The sequence below is a fragment of the Halichoerus grypus genome, chromosome 12 (assembly GCF_964656455.1).
Source record: "Halichoerus grypus chromosome 12, mHalGry1.hap1.1, whole genome shotgun sequence".
Taxonomy (NCBI): Eukaryota; Metazoa; Chordata; class Mammalia; order Carnivora; family Phocidae; genus Halichoerus; species Halichoerus grypus.
The window spans coordinates 93,686,529-93,713,841 of record NC_135723.1 but is presented as its reverse complement, the minus strand read 5'-3'; the positions used below and the strand labels follow the sequence as shown (position 1 = coordinate 93,713,841).

General features: G+C 50.3%; 1 protein-coding gene across 1 annotated transcript in view; it reads right to left on the bottom strand.

Moving 5' to 3' along the window:
* TMEM178B (transmembrane protein 178B) overlaps nt 1-27,313 on the bottom strand; it is a 336,121-nt gene that overhangs the window by 19,925 nt on the left and 288,883 nt on the right. Inside the window, exon 3 of the mRNA XM_036111337.2 lies at nt 19,189-19,326. Coding sequence (XP_035967230.1) covers nt 19,189-19,326 — 138 coding nt within the window. The remainder of the gene's footprint in view (nt 1-19,188; nt 19,327-27,313) is intronic.

The following is a 27,313-nucleotide window of genomic DNA, read 5'->3' as shown; positions in this document are numbered from 1 at the left end:
TAAATGCCACACCGGGAAGCAATTGCTTCCAGAGGAAGGACTCACTCAGGACTCTTGATTCTGTGGACTTTGTGGAACCAGAACCACAGAATTTGGAAGATCTCAGAATACATTTCTGAGACAGATCCTCCTCAGTAACGGAACTTATCTTCGGGCTCAGAGAGGTTACAGCATCCAGCAAGGGTTACATGATGACATGGGTGGAGAAGCTTGTAAGCCTATGGTTCAACCAGGATGGGTAAAAGGAAGCAGCCCCAATAGCAGTGTTGGGAATCCATATGTAACAGGAGTTGGGGACCTTTTCAAGCTGCCACAAAGCTTCTGACCTGGTTCCTCTGGCATATAGGGGCGGCATCTAGAATTCTCCCACACTCATTTATTAAACACCTAGTATATAGTGGACTGTGAGAGTTATCTTTTTATCATTTTTAGTCTACACAGTACAGTTTCCTTTTTTTTTTTTTTCGTAAAACACTACCACCATTCTTTCTCACAGGGAAGCCATTCTGGGATCCTAAAGATTCATTCAGACATAGGCAGCTGACTCGAAGCAAGTCTCAGGTGGTGTAACTTCTGTACCTCGAGGCTGGGATCACAAATGTGTGCAAATACGTGCAGCACAGAACATACATTATATAATCCACATGTAATCTCCAGTTAAATAACTTACTAAAGGTCCCAAAGCATACGCGACAGACCAAATACCTGATTTTGCCATAAAACCTGGACTATCTGATTGCAGAAACATCTGAGAACTATCCATTATACTTGCTCCCACTGCCCCCATTAAGAAAAATCCCCCAGAAAAAGTCACCACTGGCCCACTCCACTTTTGCCCACCTGCCCTGGGATATTTCATGCTTCATGGAGCAAGAAGTTGGGAAAATCAGAGGTGGGTGGTCTGTGGTGAGCTATGAGTTTTCCATATGATAGGCATCTATGTCTGCGTGAAGAGTTCTAGAAAGACAATGAACCAAGAGTACAGCATCACATCTTTCTCAATGTGAATCTTTGGAGCTTCCTATCCATCTGGGTCTTGGTTCAGAGCTGAGAGTTGGTGGGATCCAACTGGCTTCTTAACTAAACTGAGAGTGGCATCTACAGCTGTGCAGAAAGGAACATTCTCAAGCTGTGAACAGTGAGCTTCCAAGAGTAAAGCCACTCAGTGCATGCCATCTTCCTGCCGCTGCTTCTCTGTTCTCTCTTTCTCTTTGTAGGCCAACCCTTTCTGGTGGATGACAATGGTCGGCAGAGCAAACGTGGAGTATCTCTAGGGTGGGGGGCAATCTTGTCCTGGGTTTCTTGCTTGGGACAAGGCTGGAAGTAATTCAAAACCTCCTACAGACCATCTCTGATGCTACGGCTTCTTGGTTGCTCCGGTCATTGATGTTCCTAAGTGGTACACAAGCCACATCACCCCCCAGGGCCAGCAGGAAGCCCAGCACAAGTAGACCTATCATTATGTAGGAATTCCTGTCTTGGTGGTCTAAGGCTCTCCTGGCCCAGAGGTACACTAAGGCAGTCTACACCCGCTTCCTGGTAGGAGAACTACAGCCAGTGGGGATGTGCATAGTGGAAAGAGAACTCCACCAAGAATCAGAAAATCTGAGTTCTGGTCCCATCCCTGGCCCACGAAGTGGGCAGATCACCTCATCTCTCTGGCAGTGATCCCTCAACCATGCAATACACAGAGGGAAGGGCTAGATCTCTGTGATCCTTCCAGTTAAGTGATGCCCTGACTCTTGGTATGGGGGTAAGATGGTTCCATTCTCTCTGAACTGCTCTAGGATGGGCTGCCAGTTATTCTGTCAAACACGAGCCACCTGGAGAGAAGACACTGCTTCTCACCTCCTGACATGCACAGAAGGGCTGCTGGATGAGACCATGAGATGTCATTACTCGACACCAGTGCGCATATGAGGCTCTGCTCTAAATTGCCTTGACTTTAAATGTGGAAGGATGGGGGCCCAGCTGTTTAAATGTCTGGAAGAAATTGGCTCCTGAAAGAAATCTCTCAGGCTTCTACCCTTTCTGATCCGAGCCAATGCCATGTTAATTAGGACAGGAAGAGGCTTGGTGTGGTAGCCAGAAGATCAGGCGAGTTTGCCACCTGGTTTGGTTTATGTCTCCATATGCCTGGCACATTTGTTAGCTTGGGCTGGCCTTTCTCTGAGCTGATGTCACCTCACCGCTGGGTCACTGAATACATATATAGTTTTATATGGATCAAATACTGATATGTAATATTTACAACGTGGCAGGCATTGTTGCAAGTGCTTTACACATGTTAGCTCTTTTAATCCTCCAAGCAACCTTATGAGGTGTGGATAAGGAACATGAGGCACAGAGAGGTTAAGGAGATTGCCCAAGGTCACACAGCTAGCAAGTATGGGAGCCAGGATTCAAATCCACGCCTTGGCCGCTTGTTATGTTGGCTCTCATTGTTCATGCATGTGGATTGTCTCTGGGGCTGGACTGTAAGCATTATAAGCAGAGAAGTCCTCTTCTTCCCCCGTACACAGTGGTGCTTCAGTAAGACCTATCAACTAGGTTGGGAGAAGAGCCTCTGTCATGACCAAAGGCGGCCCCGAGGAGGTTCTGGGAACCACTCAGAGTCATGGCTCAGGTAATAAAACTCTCACTGCTGAATTCTTCAGAGAACTTGGAAGACCTTTCATAACCTGTACACAGCTTCATTCCTTATTTGTGCCACGGCGGGGGGTGAGCTCCTGCGGAGGAACAGGAGTTTCCTAGCCGGTGTAGGGTGGGAGGTCGAGAAAGGAAATGAATCAGGATCACAGCTTTAACTTTCTTTCAGTAAGACTGTAGCTTCCCAGCTGGCCAGAAGCTAAGTGGACAGAGTAAGCTGGTGGTCAGAAGAGGACCCCCAGCAGCTCAGTGTGGACCCAGCCCATGGAAAGGGTCCTCCCCTCCCATCAGCTCCTCCTGGCTCATCCATGGGTCTCAACCTGGGCACCTCTTTCCACCCCTTTTTTCTCCTGGAGATTTGGGGGATGATAATTACTCATCTTGGCTTTCCGAACTCATACTGTAGTGAGAAAAGAGTCATAGAAAGGAGGCCAACGGGGCAAAAACACGTCAGCTTTATTACTGATAAGGCTATAGCATAGCAACTGTGGCTTGACCCCTGGCCACATTCAAGGGCACCCCTACCTTCCCCCAGGCTGACATTTTAGGATGATTCGCGTAAGGGAACATTCCAGTTTGCAAAGCAGACACACTCACCCTGAAGTGTTGACTCACACTGGTAGGCCCAGAAAAGAGAGACAAATAGGCCTCCTGATGCCAGCCTGACCCTGGGGCCTCAACCTGGGAATGCTGCCCATGTGGAGAAGGAAGCAGGGGCAGGGGACCCAGATGGTGCTAGGCCCCATGAGCTCAGCCTCTTGGCCAGCCTCAGCAGAGAAGTCAGTCCCCTCTTCTTCCTTGGGAAATAGAGTCTTGAAAGGTGGCATGTCCTCCTGAAGAGACAGCTTTCCTACTTTATGGGCCCTGATGGGAATGCTGAGATCAGGAGATAACTGTCCAACTGCCCCTTGGCCATACTAACTCAGGCACCGTAAAAAGCTGGACCCAGAGGCTTCTGGGAAATGTGATGGCAATGGAACTTGTCTGAAAATGTAAGAGCTGAGCCAGAGGGGGTACTTTCATTAAATAAATTGTAGCCTGGAAGTATGGTGGGATCTTTAAGAAATTCCTAGGTTTTGTTAGGGGGAGGAGTGCGAAGGACACAGCTATTGGCATTCCTTCCTACCCAGGGCCAAAATTAGGAGGGTCAAATATCATACTAATTTACATTTTACCTTCACATAAAGCTGCTTAAGCATTTTTTTTTTTTTTAGATAAAAAGGATTCTTTTTTGCTTCATTCACGACAGAGCTTAGTTACACAGAGAAATAGAAAAACAGAAATGTATTAGTGACATGTGAAGTCCTAAATGAGAACGAATAAAGACTTGGCATACTGCTTCTAGAAAGTGGCCTCAGTAAAGGTTCAGTTGATCGATGGCATAAAAGCCTTTTGAGGGCAACAGTTAAGGGCGAGTTGACCTGATTCTTCCTTCAGCCTCAATCTCTAGCCCCCCTTGAGGCTGCTCTGGAGTCCCTGGCACAGAAAGGTCCTCTTTCTCTGGGCACCCATAGCCCCTCTGTTATGGCACCCGCCACTCTTTCTCCACCACTGCCTGGGTGGCCCTTAAGGACAGGGACCATCCATGTTCTTATCTGTGTGTCCTGGATGCTAGCACAATGCCTAGCATGCAAGCAGGCACTCAATGTTTAGTGAGTTGCACTTAGTCTGTAAAGCAGATAATTAAGAAGTGCTATAGAACAGTCTTCAAATATCTGAAGACTGACTTTAATTTGTTACTTTAGCAGAAAGAACCTAAGTCCAATAAGTAGAAGTTACCAGAAACCCTATTAAGATTTAAAATAAAGAGGGGCAAAATGACCACTGGAAGAGCCAGAAAGGAAGAGGCCCCCTGCTACCACGGAGGCTTTGATCCAGAGGGGACATAGGAAATTATCTCAATCTCTGCTCCCAGAGATATTCACAATGAAGTAAGTGCCATCAAGATGGTACAAAGTGATGCCTGAGTTCAGAGGCAGAGTCTGGTTTTAGTTAAGCTGATTCAAAAGGTTTCTAGAAGATGCTGAGTGCGCACTGAGCCTTGAGGAAGCAGAGGACTTCATCGGGCCGAGCAGGGTGGCACGGAGGCAGGCAACGGCAGGTGGTGTGGAGGGAGTGCAGGACGTGTGGCTGAAGGTGAGTCTGGGGCAAGATTGTGGCCGACGTTAAACTCCAGGCTGGCGACGCTGGCCTTTACTCGATAAGCAACATGGAACCCCAGAACGTTTTCATCAGAGAAATGACATGGCAGGAGGTGTATTTGTAGAAAGACATTGTGTAAAGTTTGAATTGAGGGAAAGTCAGGAGATGAACATTTATGCGATACGTATCCTCTGCTAGATGCTCTTCCTACATATTGTTTCATTTCATCCACACAAAAACCACACAGCGTAGGCGGCACCCCCTCGGTTTTACAGATAAGAAAATGGAGGCTCAGGGTGTGGGGACACAGATGTCCACCCAGGGCTAAATGACTGGCCAACACTAGCATCGTACTAAGCGCCCCAGTAGCGCTCAGGGAATGGACATGAGTGAGAGAGCCACAAAGGAGATATTGGCAGGTGCTGACAGTTGATGCTAAGGTAGGGGTGACACTGGAAAAGTGAACAATGACTCAGAGGTGACTGGCAGACTCCTGTGCTGAGGAAGGCAAGAAAAGCAGCTCATTTCATTGGGAGAAGGGAAAGGACAGAAGCTGACATTTGTCAGGCACCCACAGTAAGCAGGCGCTTGGCACGCACGCCATAAACATTAAGCACACGCGCACCATATAGAGAGAAAGCACGAGTCTAGTTCAAGGCATGTTTGAGGTTCCAGAAGGGTGGAGACGTCCAGAGAACAGTTAAAAACATGGGGCTGGAGCTCAGAATGGGCCATTCAAGACCAGTTCCAGACTCATCCACGCAGCGGTCATTGTCACTGTGAGAGTAGATACTGGTGACAAGGAGACATATTTGTAGGGAAAAAGAAAAAAGAGCAGTGAAGGCCACATTTACAGATAAAGCAAAGAGCAAAGAAAACAGAAAAGGCACAGAAGAAAGGAAAAATCACGAGCGTGTTGTCATGGAAGACAAGAGATGAGAGTCTGAGAAACAGAGACAGGTAAATCCATGTGAGGTCAGAAAGAGGAGGTTCGAGGACAGGTGACAGGCGGAACAGCCAGGAGGAAGCAGGTCTCCAAGAAAGGAGCTTCTGAGACATGGTGGGAACAGAAACCAGACTTCAAGAGATGAGGGGGTTGGTGGTGGAGCTATAGAAGTAATAGTCCCAAGCTTTGTCTTCTGTCTAGAGCATACGAAAAGATAAGGCTCTTGGCCAAAGACTCTCATTTCCTTATTTCTCCGGGAAACCTCCCTTCAACAGAATCAGCCTCATCTTCTCTGCCACCCCAAGAACAATGGTCTTCATCCACCATGATGTGAGGTCTGTGTGGGGTCGTCCCTCACCCGATCAGGTCATGAATGGCTTGAGGGTCATAAATATGTCGACCACTTAATTTTTATTTGAGAGAGAGCACTGACTGGTAAGTACGAACCTGGCCTTGAGAGTCGAATAGACTTGAGTCGGAATCCTGGGTCTGGGAACCATGTGACCTTAAACTCTCGAAGCAAGCGCTAGGAACCACAAAGAAGGTAAGAGCCAGTGATAAACTGAGCACATGAATAAACACGTAGGAAGTGCTCATTACATGCCGGACGATGCTCAGCACGGTCCACTTCTTAGTGATTTCTTAGCACAACCCTAGAAGGCAGCTACCATCTCACAGGTGGTGAAACTGTGGTTGACCTTCATCACATCTGGATTTACTGCTATTGTTGACACTCCGGTACTAGAAGTGACTCCCTTCTTGGCCTCTCTACCCCTCTGCCCTGCCCCCAAACGAACACCTGCCTGCCCCTTACCCGTGGGCAGGACCGTTCTGGTAGGCTTGCGAGTAAACCTGTCTGCCTGGCTGGTTAATTCCTCAGGCTGCTTCTCTATCCCAGGTGGGCTCGCCCAAGAGCCTTTCCTTTTCTTCCACATGTCCCGGGAACAGAGAAGAAAGAGTGGGTATTAACTGATGACTTAATTTCAGGCTTGCTTTGTGGCTCCCTGGGCCTAGTCTGTGTTCTACAATATTAGGGCTGATGGGAAGATGAAAGCATTAATGTCTGAACAACATCTACCACTGAGGGAGCACAGATGCTCTGAAACATGGGCTCCTCTCTCCCGCTCTGCCTCTCCCACCCGCCTCCTCTGGGGCTTTGAAAGTCCACAGAGGCCTCCCGTGCCCCTCCTTTGAAGCTCTGTGAACTGCCAGGGTCCCCCAAATCATAACTGATCCCCCTTCTGCCCTTTTTGCGTGGCCAGCACCTCCTCCCTGGATGGGTGGATTGAAGCTGTCCTTGTCCTCTTTCCTGCTGAAAATTCAGACCCAGAATTCTTTTGTTTTCACTATTTTGCATTTTAAAGGTGTCAGTCATTAAAAGGAAAACTGCTCTTTTCTCACGCGGATGGGTCTAGGTGTCTGATTCTTCTCTAAGACTGTGAGCAACTCCAAGGCACTGGGTTTTATCTTCTGCAGTACCTAGTATTGAGTGGGTACTTAACAGCTGGTTGCTTATTTAATGAATGATGTGCATTGAGTGGCTTCTAATGGTTCACTAAGGTGGGGATGGGCGGGCCTCTTCACGGCCACATCTGGGATATCCTTGATCTTCCAATGGCTTCTATAGATAGGGAGAGTGCTTCTTCCAAAGCCCAAATAAGACTCGTGGTATGAACCACGATCTGATAACAGGAAAGTATATTTGAAATCAGGAGACTTCCAGAATGTCAGGGACGTAGAAGAGCTTCACACAGGCCCTCGTTCTCCGATTATTTTATACTGGGGGATAAAAATGCACACCATTACTCACCTGTCCCCAAAGCCCAAGGTCTGTTAGGATGAAAAGTATGTCCACCAGAGCAGAATTCCTTTATCTCTCTGGGTCCATCTTTGTAAACCTTCTCCAGAGTAATGCTTTAGGGCCTTCCCAGAATCATTCTCCCACTGGTACCCCTAGGCCTTCAAGGCCATCACCAGCCCCCCATTCAGCGGAGAGCTGAACAGTCCAGGATGGCCAAGCTCCTCCCCACCCCCAACCACAGGAGGCATCATCAGCATCATGGCAGTGAGGTGCAGGCGTGCTGCCCTGGGCTCAGAGGTGTGCCTGCTTGTTCGCTGTGGGGGCTGCCCGGCCCTGCCCCCCAGCTCAAGGATCCAGGTCAGTTCAAGCCAGCTTTCGGGTGCCCAGAGGGAGTAGGGGCCCTAACTCCTGTGTCCACATAATGCAACTCAGCCATCCAAGTAGTGGGGGTGACAAGATGCTTCGGGGGCAGAGCTCCCCGCCTCCCTTCCTCAGGTTTGGCTATTTCTGATGCTGCTTCTCACCTGTCCTTAACCCCCAGGGCAGGAGAGAGGAAATTCCTCCTCATTTGTAGCTGCTCCTCCATTTTGTTTCCCCAGGAGCCACTTTTATGCCCTCTAGTAGGGGTCTCTCCATTTATTTCAGGAACAAGCATTTTTCTTTGCTTTATGACTCATTTCAAGAGCCAGAGGCTTGCCTGACAAGTTCCCTTTCTCTGAAGCTTGCAAACCTCTGTAAGAACATCCAAGAAGAGCCACAGGAATGGAAGCTTTTGAAGCTGCTTTAGAAATTACCTAAGTTTCCATGGCAATCAAGCACTATGAAGTCACCACCACATTCTGGGTCTTTCTGTTTCCACTGAAAAGGCTGCTGGAGAAATCTGTTCTTTCTCAACAACCCTTCCCCACCCCCCAGTAATGGAGATGGTCTTCCAGCTACCCTGCCCTCTCTCTCATCTCCTGCCTGCCCTTCCCCCATCCCACTCTTGCCAATAATCCACTGTCTGCAAGCAAGGACCCCAATTCAGTGCAGCAATGTTACGTCTATCCCAAGAAAGACAGGGTCTTGTTACCATGATAAAAGGACACCTTACGGTGTCAGGGTCCTGGCCTGACTCTGGTCTATATTCACTGGATAATTCAGATATGTCTGTGTTGGCAGAAGCAGGCCAGTCAGGCACCAGGCTGTGGAGAAATCACTCATCCTGAGTGAGACTCCAAATCACCCACCCCACCCTCAGCCTAGACACTGAACCAAAACCATGCCTTAGCGTCTAGAGTAACCTAACTTTGCTATTCCCTTGTCTCCTTTACACTTCCAGGTCCGTCCTGCCCACATAACTGGTTTTGATTGTTCATTACAGGAACTTCACAAAAGATCCATCAGCTTCCACTGAAAACATCGACAGTGTGTGCTCAAAGATTTTCCCAATCCTGCTGTTTCCATCAATCCTAGACATGATCAGTATTCTCAACCAATCTCAATCAAACGGCTGCATTGAAATAAAGGCCTTAAAGCAAACTTCTAATTCTCCATCAATCCTGACCTTACCTTCCTGCTCTGGGACCCTGCCAGTTTTGCAAGGTGCTGTTCTCCCTGATGGCAGTAAGCAACAAACTCAGCTTCGTCTTATTCGCAGGCCTTTGGGCAACGTTGGGGGAGCCAGCTTTTGATCTAAGGAAAGGGGAACGCATGTCTATGTGATTATTTGGTCATCAGGGACAAGGGGTGATTTTAAGCACAGCAGACTTGGCCTAAGTTAGGGAAAAGAGGAAATGGGAGCAGAAAGAGGAAAGACCTGATTTCTCAGAACACTCTGGAGCCCCTGCAGTGAACGGTTGCCATGCCCTGGGGTCAGGGAGTGTGAGTGTGGGACAGGGATAGAGGCAGATCTGGTCTCATGGGCATGCCTGCTTTCATGCTCTGCTGTCACCATCTTGAAAGTCTAAAGAAGTGGTCCCAGGTTCTCATCTTGCATCAGGCCCCGCAAATTATGTAGTTGGTCCTTGTTGGAAGGGAGGGATGCTCCTAGGTGTGCAGCAATGCAACATTTTCAGGGGCACATGACAGTCCCCCTACCTGACCTGGCCACCCTGGGGCACAGGTACCATGCCCCACTCACAGGAACTGCCATGGGAAGTAGAAGAAGCTCCAGCTCTCAGCACCCCAGAAGGAAGCTGGATCACTGATAAATGCCACATCATATCAAGTGCTCAGCCAGGCAATAAACCAAGGGCAATCTGTGAAATAGATAGAAGTCAGGCCAGGATGAGAGATGATGCCCCCTCAATCAATCAAACCCATATCATGGGCTCCAAGGCCCTATATCTCTTCTCTTTTGGGAAATTATCTCCAACTTATTCTGTTCCTCTCACAACTGTCCTCAGACCCAACAGGCTCATTCCCGTCCCAAGTCTCTTGTCCCTGCTATTCCTTTTGCAAGGACTGATCCTGCCAAGTCTTCCCAGGAAGACTTCTATTCAATGGAAGACTTCCATTGAAGGCTTCCATTCAAGCCTCTGTTCAACTGTTACCACCCGAGAGGCCCTCTGCCCACCCACTGCCCCCTCATCCACGGCAATGCCCCCATCCCTCTCTACCTCCCTTCCAGCTTTCTTTTTCTCCACAGTGCCCGTCACCTGGTAGCGTATATATACTTATGGTACTTGCTTATCTGTCTCTCCAACAAGAGTGTAAGCTTCATGAGGACTTTGTCCTATTCCCCGCTCTAGCCCAAGTGCTTCAACAGGGTCTGGCGCATGATAAGCAATGACTATTTATTGAATGAATGAATAAGTAGGGTGGTGATTAGCCAGAGAGACAACATCTGTTCAAGCAATTTCATCTTTATCCTCCCATGGCAGGGTCTTTGCATGGTGTTGCTGGTGATGGTACGGGGCTGCTGAGAACGGAGTGTCATTGAAGGTAGTTGTTTTCACAAAGAAGTAGCTAAAACAATATCTCAAACTTTCTTGAGAACAATGCTAACCATTGTCCGAAGCCCTTCACATGAGTTAACTCTATAATTCTCACAACTACGCTTCTATTAGTTCTTGCAGATGAGAAAATTGAAGGAGCGAATGAATGGTAGTTAAGTAACTTTCTCAAGTCACATGGCTCCTCTGGTCCTGGACTAGTTCTTTGTGATAAAACCGTAATTCTCCCTTTTAGTTAGGATTCTAGTTCCTGAACAAGGACTTCAACCTCCAGTTAGGTGGCAGGGAATGGAGGGCAGCTCGTGGGCATGTGTGGGCAGGGACATCCAAGAGACAAGGGCTGGTTCTTCCCATGAGCTCTCTTCGATACCTTCACCATCTACCCTCCTTTCCACCTCTTTCTAGGGTCTGCTTTCTGTCTTAGCATTTCCTTCTGGGAATTTAATGACAAAGCACCCCCCTGTTCTGGGGAATATGGAGGACTGTGGCTTTGCTGAGTGTTTGGTGGGCAGGTTATAGGCATTCGGACACGGCCCTCACTGACGAGATTTGAGTTTCCAGGACCAAGACTGCTTACTATTCTCCCCTAAATGCAAATCTATAATGGAGGCAGGTCCCAAAGGGTGGCAAGGGTGCAACTCCTTTCGACGTGTTCCAGCTCTTCGGGTGAAAACTAAGCCCTCCCGTTTCTTGCGTTGCTGGAGTGACTGACCCTGGCCCCTCGTTCCACATTAGGTAAGGGTACATGTTGCTCCTTAATCCTCCTGGCAATGTGTCTCCTCTCCCAAATGTCTTTGTTTTGAAGGTAATTTTCATTATAATATATAATGAAATTATATAATAAATACTCAAATAAGCACCTTCTGAAAGGCAAGACAGATATATTCCAGGGTATAAAGTACTTTGTGAATCTCTGCTCAGGATTTTGAAAGAAAGGTTGTAAGACAAAAAGCCAAGAGGAGAGTTGTGATGTTCTAGTGAAATCTCCCATGAACCTATAAAAGCAGTTTAGCAGGGTAAGTAGATGGGTTTTATGCCCTTGTTTGGTCATGGTAGATTATAGATAATTCTCTGCCTACTAGAATGGACTTCACTTAGGGCTTACATATAACAGTAAGAGCTACCACTTATTGAGGGTTTTATAAGCTTTGCATGTGGTAAGTCACAGAGTTACTCGATTTATCCTCTCCTCCAACTCAGAATATCTAATTTACATGGGCTCCCTCTTCCTACCCAGGAGTCATGAAGTAATGACCCATAGTTATGAAGTTGAAGGCATGGTGCCTCTGGGACGGATAGAAATGCAGTCCTAGCCATGTTTCTAAGGAGTGCTGGAACTAGGGGTGGCAGTGGGGAGAGACTGAAGATAACCCTAGATCTTATTCTACTTTGTGGGCATCCCTAAAATCATTTCACTGCCTAATGGAAGAAGTCCCCCCAGGCAAAATGCCTATGGCCTCAGACTTTCCATTTTAGGCTTGTACGTTCTCAGAATTGCTGGGCCTTTATCAAGGTTTCTGGCTATCAGAAGAGGTGTATCTGGGGATTCACAGCACAGCTGAACTGCTCTTCGGTGAGCCTGGCGGAGGGGGAGACATCTGGCATCACTGGTCTGCAAATCACTGCAATCACTCAAACTTGATAGCTTGAGCTCCTTTAGGACATTCTCTTCGCTCCCCTGGACGGACTGGGAAGGGAGAAAAGGCCACACTGGTCACAGGTGATAGGAAAAGGACCTTTAATGATTTCCTTTTCCCATTACCACCTGTGCCCTCAATTCCGGCCATGATCTCCTCCGTATGCCCCTTTGTGCTTTGAGAAGGGAGGAGCATAAAGGGAATGGAGGGAGATTCCGGGCCTGGCAACTGCCCAGCAGCATGGACTGGAGGCATGCCAGTGTGGGGAGACGTGCATGTGGTCCAGAGAGCTGAACACCCAGGCAGCAGGAGGGGCTGCTATCACAGCCCAGCCCTGGCTCCAGGAATGCCACCCACTAGCTGGGGGGCCTGGGACAACTAACACAACCACTCTGATCCGGAGACACAGGGACATCAAACTGGATGGTCTCTAAGGTCCCTTCCACTGCTAACACTCTCGAGCTCCCATTAAAGATAGAGGTCTTCATGAATTCATGTATAATGTATACCCTCCTTCCAAAGGGAATGTGAGATATTTTCTACCAGAAGTACACAGACCCTAGGACTGTTCAAATAAAGAGAGAAAGAGGATAAGGAATCCCACGGAAGGGGAGAAGATCAGGCCAGGAACAGAAGGTAAGGCAGGGTACCTTCTTGATACCTGTTCCATCGAGACAAAACAAAATACTTTCTATTACACAGAACTCACTTTTGCAATGCACGCATTCAACAGATATTTGAGAGTGCAGACACTGTTCCCGACCTGGGGGATACCTTGGAGAACAAGGAGGACAAGGTTCTGGGGCTCATGGAACTTACATCTAAGTGGAGAGAGAGAGAGAGGCAATGAACAAACACAGAATGCTAACAACACTGCAGACACCTAGTGCCCAGATTTTGGTGTCTAACACCCTTCTCCAATAAGGAACCGGGGCTCTTTGGAGAAATGGCAGGAAATATACAAGAGGAGCCTGGAGCCCCTTGTGGTGCCAGAAAGTAGGAAGAGCTCAAAAAACAAACACAAAACAAAAAAATAACAACAACCACCAAAACCAAAACCCCACATTGATAAAGTATGTCAAAAGGGCACAGGGCCACCTGACAGAGCTCCCCATGGCCAAAGCTGGAACTGAAGCAAAAAAATAAATCGGTACTGGATTATAACCCAAAATAAAAAATAAGTATCCACAAGTCCACACTGACATAAATAAATGATCAAATAAATTAATAAATGGGGGAGAGAGACAAATCTCCCTTGTAGAAGAATTCCAAATAACTTATGTAGATCCTCCACCCTAAAGGAGAAGCCCCCACTCCTCAGGTGTGCGCTGTGCCTGGTGACATCCTTCCACAGAGAACAGCATGGAACCAGGGAAAACAGATTAACTCTACAGCAGAGAAGCCCCCACACACTACTTCAGCCAGGTGATCAGGGGCAACTTCCTCCGTCATGCGGACAGGATGTACCCTTAACACGGTGTGATGAAATGACACTTTACCCATGCGATTTTCCTCCCAAACCCACTACCCAGCCTAATCATGAAAAAAAGTCAGGCAAGTCCCAGCAGAGGGGCATCCTGCAGTATGGACGAGCAGTGCTCCTCAAACCGCGGAGGTCATTAAAAACAAGGACAGTCTGAGAAGTGGCCACAGCTGTTAGGAGCCTAAGGAGACGTGATAACTGGATGTACCGTGCGATCCTGGATGGGAGCATGGAACAGAAAAAAAATATGGGTATCAGGTAACAACTAAGAGAATCTGAATAAAATGCGGACATTTGTTAATAATCTATCGATATTTATTCATTAATTGTTGCAGACTCTGCTAACAGAAGATGTTGAGGAGAGGGGAACCTGTGTGCAGAGGCAGAGGGTAACACGGGAACTCTCTGTACTACCCGCTCCATTTTTCTGTAAATCTAAAATTATAAATCTAAAAAATAGATCTTTTTTTTTTTAAAAGGAGATCTGAAGGTCAGAGATGGAAGAAGTTGGGGACTCTCTCCTGCCGGCCCGAACATGCAAGCTTCCCTGAGTGCGGCAGCCCGGAACTGAATCCCACTGACCACACCATGACCCCAGAAGAGGACCCCGGGCTTGGAGGGGACCCCAGCCCCGGCTGACACCTCGACTGCCGTTTCGTGAGACCCTGAGCAGAGATCCCAGTTAAACTGCACCTGGAATTCTGATCTGTGGAAACTGTGAGATAATAAATGTTTGCTTTAAGCTGTTAAAAAAAAAAAAAAATCAACCTATATATATGTATCAGCCATAGAAGGCTGAATTAATTAAAATGTAGAGAGTGACCGGGTGGCTTCATGGATTTGGGTGGCCCAGGAAGCCCTCTCTCGGGGTGACTTCTAAGTGGGAGTGAGTCTGAGGAAGGAGTGCGTCAGGAGACCCCGGCGGGGAGAGCTCTATGAGCAAAGGCATCAGGCAGCTCCAGGGCCTTGGAGGGAAGGTACGTGTGTTCTAGGCGGGAAAGGTGGCCGGTGTGGTTGGAGTGACGTCAGAGTCGGGGAGAGCAAGCAACGGGGTTGGGGGGGTGGGTAGTATGAGCCAGATTACACAGGGCTTCCACTAAGGACGGAGGGTTTGGGTATCCCTAGGACTTACATGTTGAGATTCTAACCCCCAAGGTGATGGTATTAGGAGGAGGGGCCCTTGGGAGGTGATTAGGTCATGAGGGTGGTGCCCTCGTGACTGGGATCAGCGGCCTCACAAAAGAGGCCGCACAGAGCACCCAGTCCCGTCCCCACATGAGGACACAGCAGGAGAACACCTGTCTACGAACCAGAAAGCGGCTCCCACCAGACGCTGGATGTGCCCGAGTACTGAGCTTGGACTTCGCAGCCTCCAGAACAGGAAGAAATACATTGCTGTTGTTTATAAGCCATCCGATCTCTGGTATTTTGTTATAGCAGCCCGAGCCCTTAGCTTAGAAGCTAAGACAGCTTCTAAAGAAAAAGGGTAAAGAATGTGGATTTTATTTTCACTTTGACTAGAAGCCTCTGGAGCACTGGGAGCAGAGGAGTGACCTATCAGACTTAGGCTTTTAAGAAAATTATGCTAACTCTGTGAAGGACTGATTGCTGGGTGCCAGAGTGGAGTCAGTCAGGGCGTCTAGACAGGAGGCTCCAGGGTCAGCCGAGACCTGGATGGTGGCGGAGATGACCGGTGTCCGCCAGGAGCGCGTGGGCGGGGCGGGGGCCGGATGTTCCCACACAGCTTGCGGCTCTGTGTCCATGAGGGGGCTCCGAGGTCCCCCTGCGCGAGAATTACAAGTACCCATAGCAGTCCCATGCTCCCCCACCGTGCTGTCTTTCCCCCATGTCATCATGTTCCTGTGCTTCTGAATGCCATGATGATTCATCAAGACACTCGTCTCTGGCAGCTGCTTGGACCCAGTTGGTGCTGTGCCAGCCTGGGCTAGCATTGCTCCTGGAGGCCCTACCAAAGGGGAAACTGGCTGCCACCCACCACCCACCACCCCCCAGCCTCCTGGCCCGACAAAGCTGCCCTGCTTAATTAACGGCCTCCTCTGCGCTGAGCGTTAATTCAACCATTTGTTGCTAGTTACTTCACGAGGTACAGGGTCTCCTCTGTTAAACCTGGGCACTAGTTAAATCTGGAACAGAGGGGTGCACGGCGCGGGCCATACTCCTTCACCATGGAACAGAGAAGAGGCTGTTAAGAGAACTCTGCTGGTTTGTTTTTGTTTTTGTGTCTGGGCCCTGGTAGTTTCAACCAATGTCAAGTGAAATTCCATCCTCGGACTCCTGACTCCAAATTTACTTTTTTTCATGCTTGCAGACTCTTCTTCTTCCATCTGCTCACCACACCCCTGCCTGGCCAGCCCCTGGCCCCCTGCTGCGGTGGGTCCCCACCAGCTGTTCCCGTAGCTCAGTCTAATCCTTTGGGCCCCAGTCTGTGCTCAGTCAGATGCCTGGAATGCCAAGCTGGGTGAAAGCTAGAGCTCTGAGGCCTTTTTTGTCCCACTTTGCCATAAATACCTGCAGTCTGAGTGACTGACTGTTTTGCCTTATGCATGAGGTGGCTGTCACCATAGCGGAGTCTCCGAGCACTGGAACAGGCCAACCCTAGAAGGTCCACTCCTAGAGGGCAAGCACTGGTCAGGTTCTGGGAGGGTTCAGTGCCGACACATGGGGTTTTATAGGTCAAAGCATCCTTTCAGGGTGGACCCCTGGGCCTCTCAGTGCTCCCTCTGCTGAGCAGGGGATGGGGGGGTAGGACACCTTCTGCTCCTGAGTCGGCTCCCTCTCCAGCTAACGGAGCCAAATTCACGGGGTCAGCAGCTGCTCTGGGCATCTGGACTCCCATGGCTGTGTCTGGCCTCCCTGGAAAGGATATGAAACTGAGGAGGAAGAGAGTGTTCTTCCACCCTTTGGAGCTTCAGCCTCCCGAAAAGACCCCTGTTCGAGAGATCAGCCCTTCGTGGCTCTGTCCCTGTTCCCCTCCGTCGGAGCCTGGCCTGACGGTGCCATGAGGTGTGTGGACACCCGTGCTCTCCCCAGCCTCTTTCGGGAGGCGATAACCCTACCTATGGACACAGGTAACAAAGCTCCAGAGTGGATGGAATGGGTTAGCTCCGACCAGGACAGTGCCCCAATCAGCAAGAAACAGCTCTTAGAACAGCAACTTCTCCAAAGCTCTTCTTGATGCTAACATTTTAACATGAACTATGATTTTGCCATAAAAAAAAAAAAATACAGTGCATGTCCTAGAAAGCAGATTTCGCTGAGCCCCTCAGTAACCAGGGCTCAGAGGGGTCCGCGCAGCAGTAACCGAAGCCCTGTTATAGCACTTGCCTATCTCTTGCTGCAGAAGGCTTTGAGAAATAGTCGTAAGAGGTGGGAGACTGGAGGGAAGAAAACAAGCAAATCATGAAAGGTCTTGGCCAACCGGTTCACCCCTAGAAGCATAACATTTTACCACTGGAGAGAACTTTAAAGTTCAGCTATTTCACAGGTTCTCACCCCTGCCTACACATGGGATCACCTCCAGAATTCCTGCTGGGACTGCTCTGGAGTGAGAGCCCAGCACCAGTATTTGTAAGAGCTCTTCAGGTCCCTGGTGTGTGCAGTGACTGAGGAGCGTGACGGAGGCAAAAGGTGAGCCACGCACCTGCTCATGCCCCCTGTAGGGCGGGGCCTCTGATCTCTAATCAATCAAAGCTTTCAGACCGTGGCCCCAGAGCCCCGGGCCTGCTGGTTGTGCGCAGGGCTCCAGGCCCCCACACCTCCTTCAGAGAGAGTTCCCACCCAGGGTCCCAGGTGAACAGGAAGGGCCTCTGACCCCACGCTGGTCACAGCTGTGGGCCCAGCCCTGGTCACTCAGTTCTGGCCCGCTTACTGCCTGGCCGATGGTGTGTGATCCGGCCAGAGGTGGCCAATCACATTCTTCCTCGGTCTCTCTGGAAGCTGACTTGAGCCACCCAGAAGGAAGCTGTCAGGAGGGCTGAAAGGTCCTGGAGGCTTAGCACCTGGGCTGGCTGTGAGCCTTGCTAGGGACCTGGAGAGAGGGGCGCGCGTGCAGGGAGCTGCAAACACCTCGAGACGGCAGGGATGAAAGAGGGTCAGCTCCCAGAGCTCGAGGATTCCTGCTCTGCCCGAGGCCTGTTTGCTCAGCTTTTCTCCGATTCCTGGGAGACCTTTCTAGAGCCTTAGAAAAGCGCATTTACTGGAGCTTGTCTCTGTATCACCGAAAGCGTCTTAGAGGGAACGCTCACTACAAACAGAGCCACTCCGCTTTTATCTTTTTATGTTTCAGGGTCTGTGGGAGACTTTGATTGGAGGGTGAAAACAAAAAGGTCTCCACCGTTGGCTAAAACAGAGTGCAGAGGTCAGGGCTGAGCCCAGGCCTTGCTTCACGGAGGACACGGGGCACGGACAAAGGACGGGCAGGTCCTGTGGGCCTGTATCTGAGGGAGACCAGGAGGCAGGGTGTAGGGGCCGCTAGAGAGCCCTCCTCGCTCCCCCATCTGGGACCGCAGGTGTGGTACATCTGACTCTGGGGCACCGGGCTCGGTCAGCCTGGAAAGCCTCATCTTGTGTCTGGCACATGATGGCTGTGCGTCAGGGGTACGGGGGCAAACAGTCGGCCCCAGGACGAATCCCGCAATTCTCCTCCTCTGCCAACCGCCGGCTCACTGGCCCTCAGGCGTCTCTCCGCGCAGCCAGAGACAGTAGCCACCTTTCTGCAGGCTCCCATCTCTGCCCAGAACCCCTGCGTCAGGCACTTCACAGAAGGGGACCTGAGCTGGCCAGAATAAGCATGTGGCGCCTAAAGTCTAACGGACATTGTTTGCATATGGAGGACTCACTTTCCTGTCTTCCCATAAATACAACCAATTCCCACTGTCCAAGCCCAGCTCCCCTCCACCCAGCTCCACGCGGTGCACCAACCCACTTCTCCTTGCGGAGTAGACCTGAGGGTGAGCTTCAGCTCCGGACCGAGATTGCAGGGAAGAGGCGCACGCAGTGTGTGGACCAACTTGACTTCCCGTGGACTGGAACCTATTTCTGCCTAGCCATACAGTCCTCTGTATCTATAACCCTTTATAGGGACGCTGGACCAGTTCAATGGCCGTGACACCAGCAGAGAGTAAGGGAGACAGATATAAGAGAAGGTCTAGCCCTGTCTACTACCCTTAGACTGCCTTATTTGGAAATGGTAGCAGCATTGAGGACTCATAAATCAAAGGTGAAGATAGGCTTCTGGAAAGGAAATTGCCCAGCTTCCCTCCCCCACCCCACTAAGTCCAATATGTGCATAAAATGCCAGGGCATTTTCGAGTTCGTGCTTTCTCTGGGTCTGATACTTCTCTCCGCGCCGTGGCCACAACGTCTTTCCCACACCAGGCTGTCAGACCCCCGAGAGTGAAGGACCAGATCTTATCAGCCTTTGCATCCCCAGAAGCTGGTACAGTGGCAGATGGCTATGAGGAACTCAAAAAATGTTTGATGAGTGAATGAATGAATGTCCCCTGGCCATTCTCCCAGAATCCCAGGAGCCAGGACCTTTGCCCCCCAAGAGGCCCCCAAGCCTGCGGCCTTACCTCCCATGAGGAAGAGAAGCCCTGCCACATACTGCATAAGGCCTCGGTCCCAGCAGCAGCCCAGCACGCCGATGATCCAGCCGAAGAGAATGATGGCCACCGCCATGCCCATGAAGCCGGCTGTCATCCTGCGCAGGTCTGTGGGGAAGCAGGGGGACAGAAGTCAGCTTCAGAACCTAGAACTCAGGGTCAAGGTGCATCCTGGCCCTGGGCAGAAGTGGGGAGCAGGAAGGCAACCTACCCTTCTCAGACAAGTTTGCACAACTGAGCTCCCTTTGTAGAGGAGAGCGCCCCCGATGGTAGCTATCCTCGGGTGCAAAAAGCAGGCCAGGACAGCTGGGTTCATAAGCATCGGGGGAGATCGTCATCATCACTGGTGTCATTTCTTATGCACTTCCTTGGTCAGGTGTAGCACTGTCCTTCCCAAGCATCTGGCTCAACCGTTTGAGACAGGTACTGTCTTTATCCCTCTTTGAAAAATGGAGTGAACTGCTGAAGGCCATACAGCTAACGAGTGGCAAAACGGGGCATCAAGCCCAGATCTGTGTGGTTCCTGGGCGCTACCCTTCTTACCTCCTTCTGGGCACCATCCACATCTCGGGGAGAAATGGGCCTTTGGAGGAAGGCGAGGTCTTGGTGGGCTGGCTGCACCTGCCAGGAGCTCCCTCCCTTCCCTCCAGGGTTGACTGGGCTCCCAGGGGCTCAGCTTTCCCTGCATATGGGGCGCCACACGTCCTGCTCTCACACGGAGCCCCTGGGCAGGCCTCTTCTGCTCCCAGGACCCAGGTCAGCCCGGCTTTCTGGGTCTGGCCTTTCCCCGTCCCACGCCTCACTGACTCCACCATACAAAGCCGACGTGGGTACAGGCAGGAGAAGGGCTGTCTAGAAAGGCAGTATTTTTAGTGGAAGCGCGAGGGCAGAGCTGCTCTCACATCTCAGCCTCCCTCACTCAGCACCTTGCCCTTGGCTCTCTCGACTGCCCTCCACTGCGTGCCCACCAGCCTCCCACGCCCTCCCTGGCATCCAGCCTTCTTACCTCCTTCTGGGTAACACCCTAGCTGCTTGTCCTTGACTCCCCCCACCCTGCCCCAGTGCCCCCTGGCCTGCAGCTCCCTGTCCACCTCTGTGGTCCATGCGGAGCCCATCCGCCAGCCCCAGTCCTGCCAATGGGGCTAAATAGGAGCAAGCCGCCTGCCCTGCCTCTGCGCCCAGGGGCTTGCCAGAGCAGCCTGTAGGACCCCATGGGCATTCCCCTCCCTCAACAGGAGGGACTGAGAGTGAGGGAAGAGGGGAGGGCACCCGACAACAAACTACATACATCCACACCCCAGGGAAGCCCGAGTCAATCTCATCTCATCCCTCACAAGTCCCCGGCAGGTTTCTGCAGACCCTGAGGGCGTCCCATCCCCTCTGTTCCTCTCCCACTCCAGTCATCCCCATCGGGAGCCATGGCAGACCCCAGCACAGTTAGGCTAGAGAACTCTCAGCCTTCTCCCCTCGGAAGAGGGGTTCAGTCCACGCTCCTTGACCTGACACGGACGATGAGACGCTGGCAAACCCTCCCCTCCCAGGAGGAGTTGGCTGGGGCGTGGGGTGGGGGGCAAAGGAGAACAGCCCGGATGGGAAGCAGGACAGGACCCTGTGGCAGAGGCAGAAATCCATCCACGGACTTCTGCCACGGATCTCATCCACAGAATCCATCCAGGTTCCTGCTCTAGCTGCTCTCCTCCGTCCTCGCCTCCCAGCCCGGAATGCCTGTCCCGGCCAGGGAGACATAATACCCATTACAGTCACTGATGGGAACTGCCAGGGCTGCCTAATTACCATGCAATTACCATGCCACACTACGCAGATGGCGCTGATCGCCAATGTGGCCGGGAAGCTTCCCGGCCTGGCTCCCTGCTTCCATGCTCAGGCACCCACAGCCCGCTGGAAAGGAGAGGAGCAGTCTTGCCAGGCGCACAGGCACTTAGCCTGGGAGCTAACCGCCGTGGTCGTGCTGGCCCCCATCTCCCCACATGGTTCTGCTGCCACCTGCTCAGCCCTTCTTCCTTCGCCGCCACCCACGGTCCTTCGAGTGAGCCAGGCCCGAGCTGCCTCCTTGGTGGAGAAGAAACCCCCCATTGATGTGTGAGTCCATCTGGGCTGACCCCTGGAAATGCTTCGTCCACTCTCCACTGTAGTCAAGGGCAAGGAGGCGGCGGGAGTGGGGAAGGAGAGGTCAGGGTATTTTTGGAATAAAGTAAGTTCATATCCCCCTTAAACAGATCAGGAAATTTCGTTCTCTGCCCGTGAGACCACTGATTCCCTTTTCAGTGCATGAGGGGCTTCTCAAATCTTGGCCGCTTTGGCAGCACTGGATAGACAACATCGCTGAAGCCAGAGAACCCCCCTACCAACCACTGCACTTGGCCTCGCTCATGGGAAGGCCTTCCTGATCTTCAGGCTCTGCAGACCCACGGGAGCAAAGGTACTGCCTGGGGGATTACGTGGACAATGTGTCCTGTAGGGTGTGTGCCCTTGGGCCCGGAATGGACAAAAGGGGCGGGACAGGAAAAGGAAATGCAATTGGAGGAAGTGGGAAGGTCATCATGGTTGCAAGAGGAAAGCCAAGTCTAGGACTTAGAGGAAAGGCAGAGAGGCAGGGGCATGAAGAAGATAATTTCTCTTGCAAAGGTTCTGAGACAGGGAACCGTCACCTGTGTCCCAAGTCTGAGTGGGGCTGTGGCCCTCGGGCACAGATTAGGGGCACTTTGTCAGCAAAAGCTGAGGGCCGGGCTAAGTTGTTGATCGGGAAAGCAGGATGAAGACCAGAGGTCAGGCCCAAATACTTTCACTGGCCGGGAGGATTTTTACCGTCACCCCATGAGGCTGATTTTGCAGAGCCATGCATGTGTGGTTGGGTATTTTGTCCTCGGACCTATGTAGTAATTCAGTGCAGCCACCGCAACAGCTTGCAAGGGATACAGGACAAGAAATAGTCCTATCTTCCAGACAAGGAAAACAAGATCCAAAGAAGTTAAATAATTTATCAACAAACCAGTGACATAAAGGAGGAGTGAGTTGTGTGGGAAAATAAAATTAGTAATGCAGTTAAAGACCTACTGGGTTGTCATGGCGATTGAACAAATGTATCGAGCATTTCTTCCTCCCAAATACGCTGAGAACTACAGTTCCGTGATTTTTTTTTTTTTTTTCAAAGATAGGCATCCACAGGCAAGCACGACAGGAAACAACCCAGGACCAGAAGAGGAAAAGCTGGTGGACGGTGCACTTGGCTAGAGCCAAACTAGATGCAGCTGCGGGCAAGCTGCAAACCAACCCACCGCAGTGCCCAGAGACCCATGAACGGGCAGCCTCAGGTTCTTCTGGATCAGGCCATTAGTTACCCAGAGGGGAGGAGCATAAACAACCAGGATTTGGTGGAAGCCGTGTGAGATGGAACTAGATCCCTCGATCCCCTCACCCACCCCACAACGCTGGGGTCTCCCTTCCCCTCCCCTCCCCAGGGGGGTAGAGTCAGGGTACCGAGCACTGCGGTTGACAAGCTCAGCGAGGCTCATTCTTCGTAGGTGATTAAGTGACCATTCACATACAGAATGTTGAATGCTTGCCCCTGGGACCCTGGCCCCCTTCTACTCAGCCCCCAGATGCTGACTGCCTGGCTTCTGCCATCTAATCCGGGGACCGGGAGAGGTCCTTCCAGTGATGACCAGCACAGGAGGAAAGACCTAGGCACCCAGCACTGGGGGAGCCCCACAGGCAGCCCCTCCCACCATCCTACCATGGAGCTTCCCATTGACAAGCCCCCCCAACCCAGTGCTTCCAGGCAACGCTCTGGCCCCGCCCCCTGACAATCCAGTACCTATAACCTGGGCGCCAAAGAACTTGAAGAAACAAGCCACAGAGAGAAGAGGCAACAATTCAAAATTATTATTAATACTCCCAGAGAGGCAAGACACGAAACGTATTTTGTCTCCATGAAGTAAGAACAGGAGTCTATTGAAAACATCTGGAGAACAAAACCAACCCCTTCAAATAGCGGAGTCAAAGTCACTGAAATTTGTATTATAAAATCGATTCTAATTTATGTATTAACAGGCTATCATGTTCCTAAAAAAAGATGTAAAGAGCTTACAGGACACACACGGTGTAGCAGGATAAAAATAATGAGAAAATGAAGGGAACAGAAAATAAAGGGAAGAAGCGGCTGGATCTCACATGCATGTGGGAGGTCCTTAGGAAGGAAATGATGCTTGCTGTACCTGAATTGAAAGGTAGTACACATGATTTCCATTGTCTTGAAATCTTTGTTGTTTCCTGTTTGCACTTGAGTCAATCCCATTTGCCGCCCTGCCTGTGGAATGAGCCAGGTGCTGACGAAGGCCTCATTCCTGCCCATCTGCATTGCCCTGTGTGCCTACTTCCTCTCCTCGGGAGTAAGAGACTGCCTGTTTCACTCTCTGTGAAGGGTTGGATTCTGCATCCAGGAACTTAACATAGCTTGTATTACATTCCCCATTTCTTCCTGCCTTCTTAGAAAAGAAAGAAAACCCAACTCATGTATCTGAAGCCTTGTGAAAATATTATGCAGGGTGGACCTAAGAATAATCCCCTTAGAAAGAGCCCGGGATGGGGCGCCTGGGTGGCTCAGTTGGTTGAGCGACTGCCTCCGGCTCAGGTCATGATCCTGGAGTCCCTGGATCGAGTCCCGCATCGGGCTCCCTGCTCAGCAGGGAGTCTGCTTCGTCCTCTGACCCTATCCCCTCTCATGTGTTCTCTCTCTCTCATTCTCTCTCTCTCAAATAAATAAATAAAATCTTTAAAAAAAGAAAAAAAAAAAAAAAAGAAAGAGCCCGGGATGATGAGTTGGACTCTGAGGGCCAAAGCTGAGATAAAGAAAAATCTTCTCATGAATCCTATTGGGTTCGAGCCCATCATCTGTATTCCATGATCCGAATGCTTAACATTCTAAGTTTTGAAATGAGAAAGGTGCATTCTCGACTTTTTAGAAAAAGAATTTAGTTCAGCACACTGGAAATGGTGTGCAAAAGGGGGTGGATAGTGAGGGGGGATGGAGGATGAAAGGCAAGGGGTACCATTAAATAGAACGAGAAAAAGCAGGTCTCCCTCACAGAAAAATTTTGATTTTGAAGTTTACACTCCTATTAACATTTAAATTGAAAGGTATTGCTTGCAACTCTACATGGGGAAACCAGGATATCTGCATTTAAATAAATACCACTTAGGGAAAATAAATATAGGCTCTGAATATCTTTCTATTTGCTCTTTAAAGACCTTGCACAGAAAAATGATGATGATTGTAATTTTTTTTCTCATCAAAAAACCCCCCTCAAACCCCACAAAAAACAGTGAGGGTAAGTATGCGTTAGACCCTCCTGAGATGGTACACAGTGGAGATGGGGGGGAGGATGCTGTATTTAATAGCCCCAGAATCAAGAGTGTGGAGTGACCAGCAACTCCATGGTCCTCACTGGCCACATGGGGCACGTCTGGGTTAGCCTTGTTTGCTGCAAGTTCTCACTCTGCATGATATGAGCATATCACTCAGGCTCCAAGGGTGGAAGAGTATGGGCTGCCTTGGGAGCTGGACATTCATTCACAAATTCATCAGTCCCTTGGGGTTCAAGGTCACAGGAACTGGAAGGTAGAACAAGATGGTGAGGCCAGAACTCAAGTGCTTTTTGCCCCCAAGGGATCAGCCTGGGAAGCCAGAAAGAGAGTCTGCAATGAACATGTCAGCTATGGGATTCACTCAGGACAAATGGATTCAAATGAAAAGGAATATTCCAGGACCAGATTACTGCACACCAACCATGTCTGAAGCAAGTGGGGGTCTGGTTCTGGGCAACCATATAGAGATTTGACAGTTGGGGATGGAAGCCCAGATTCTCGGACTCAGGCTGCCTGGTTCAACATATGGCCATGCCCTGTACTGGCTGCGTGAACTTGAGCAGGTTAGCCCATCTCTCTGGATCTCCGTCTCTGCACTTGCGAGCGGAGGTTGTGACAGTACTTACTTTGGAGGGTTATTAAGAGGATTAAGTCAGGGGCGCCTGGGTGGCTCAGTTGGTTGAGCATCTGCCTTCGGCTCAGGTCATGGGATCGAGCCCCGCATCGGGTTCCATGCTCAGCGGGGAGCCTGCTTCTCCCTCTCCCTCTGCCTGCCTGTCTGCCTACTTGTGCTCTCTCTCTCTGTCAAATAAATAAATAAAATCTTTAAAAAATAAAATTAAAAAAAGAGGATTAAGTCAGTTAATATGTCTAAAATGCTTAGAACAGAAGCTAGCACAAAGCTAGAGCTACAGAAACATGTATAGAAATGGAAGTCACTTACAGTCACTCTCTTTTTCACGTTCCCCATCTCTTGCATTTGCTGTCCGTAGCATAAAAAGGGCTGAGGAACAAGTCAGGGTTAGCCCCTAATTAAAGATCGGGTACCCAGAGGGAAGAGCCTTCTAGAGTCTGTTCTTATGCCTCTCAGGTACCTAGAGAAGCTGATGGGAAGGCTTCATCTTTCTATTTATTACTACTGAGATGCACCCACCCGGGAGTGTGGATGCTTCCTCTCCTCTGAGGACCAAGCAGCTGGAGGCTGCAGCAGCTGACGGCAGAGATGCTGGTGGCCACAGTGGCTGTCAGAACCCTGGGCTCTCACAGTGAGTGCTGCTGCACAGACTAGAAGGGAGAGACACGGGCAGGACCCCGACTCCGCTGTGAGGGCTCCCGCGATCGTTCATTAAAACTGAAACAGAGAAGTAGCTAATGGGAGACTTGACTTACAGCTTTCTTTTAGAGTGTAAGTTGGTTCAGCATAATGTGGCTATATTTAAAAAGTTATTTTTATGTGAAAACAAAACAGCTCTTAGGTCTGCCTGACTTGCTTTGATCCCTGAAAGGTCCTTCAGAACTGTCCTCTGCCTACCCCTGTGTCTCCATCTCTCTCCAAACCCCCCAGGCTCCAGTCATAGTGGACGGAGACTCCCCCCTCTGTGCTTGAGGGCACTGTGCTCTCTGCCAACATGGCCGCCCACCTGCTCGGCCTGCAAGCTTCTCATCATCCTTAAAGGTATCCCTAACAAGTCAACACCTGGGAGGCTCCCAGATGCTGGTGTCTGGTGCCCGGGCTCCTCCAGCCCTTCTCAGGTATCTTCGTGTAATCACTCATGTCTCCCTTCTCCAGTAAATGCAAGCTTGTTCAGGGCTGTGCTCATGTCTGGGTGTCTTTCCCATCCCCAGTGTATTGCCAGACATAAGCAGGTGCTCAATAAATGTTGGCTAAATGAGCTCGCCATCCCACCCTGCCACAGTTACTAAAACTGTGTGCAGCATGGCATAAAATAGGGTGAGGGGGATGTACCTGCCCAATTCAATGCCCTGCAGTGACTCAAATGTCACGGTGACTTGAAGCCTATTTCTTTCTCCTCCAATCTGATTTTATTTTTAAAAGCCAATAGTACCTATTGCTTAACAATCCCATCATACAGTTGTTTATTGTATACAAACAAAACATCACCATAGGTCCAGGTTCCAGATCACATCGAGCCATGCGGCATGGTTTAATGACACAGGATACCCCACAGATTCCGAGCCCAACAGACCTTTCTGCACCGCACCTCCCCCCAGGTCAGGAAGAGATCGTGGGGGGAAAGATAGTTGTTGTAGAACCAAGAAGTGGTTTCTGGGTCAGAAGACAGCCTTGAGCTTCCCCCTCCTCATCCCTACCTCCGGAGTCAAGAGCTGCCGTAAATAGGGATATTATGTGATGCTGCCACATACAAATCACATCCATTGTCAAAACAATGGAAGGCAAATTGCAAAATGTGTACTCGCCTGATGAGCTAGGTCAGCAGCTAAACCAAGTGCCTGGAGAGAAGGAAGAAGGGAAAAAAAAGCCCAGAAGTGAGAAGCAGAGTTCCAAACCCCAAAAAAATCACAAGAATCCCTTCTCCCTGTAGCCCCACTGCTACACTAAGGGCAGAAACCATAGAAGGGAAAGACAAAAAGGAAACTCAACTTCACCAACCAGACACACCTGGGGAGACCCCGCTCAGCACCTCACCCTCTGTGCCCTGGGTCTTCCTACTGGGAGTGAGGAGCTAGA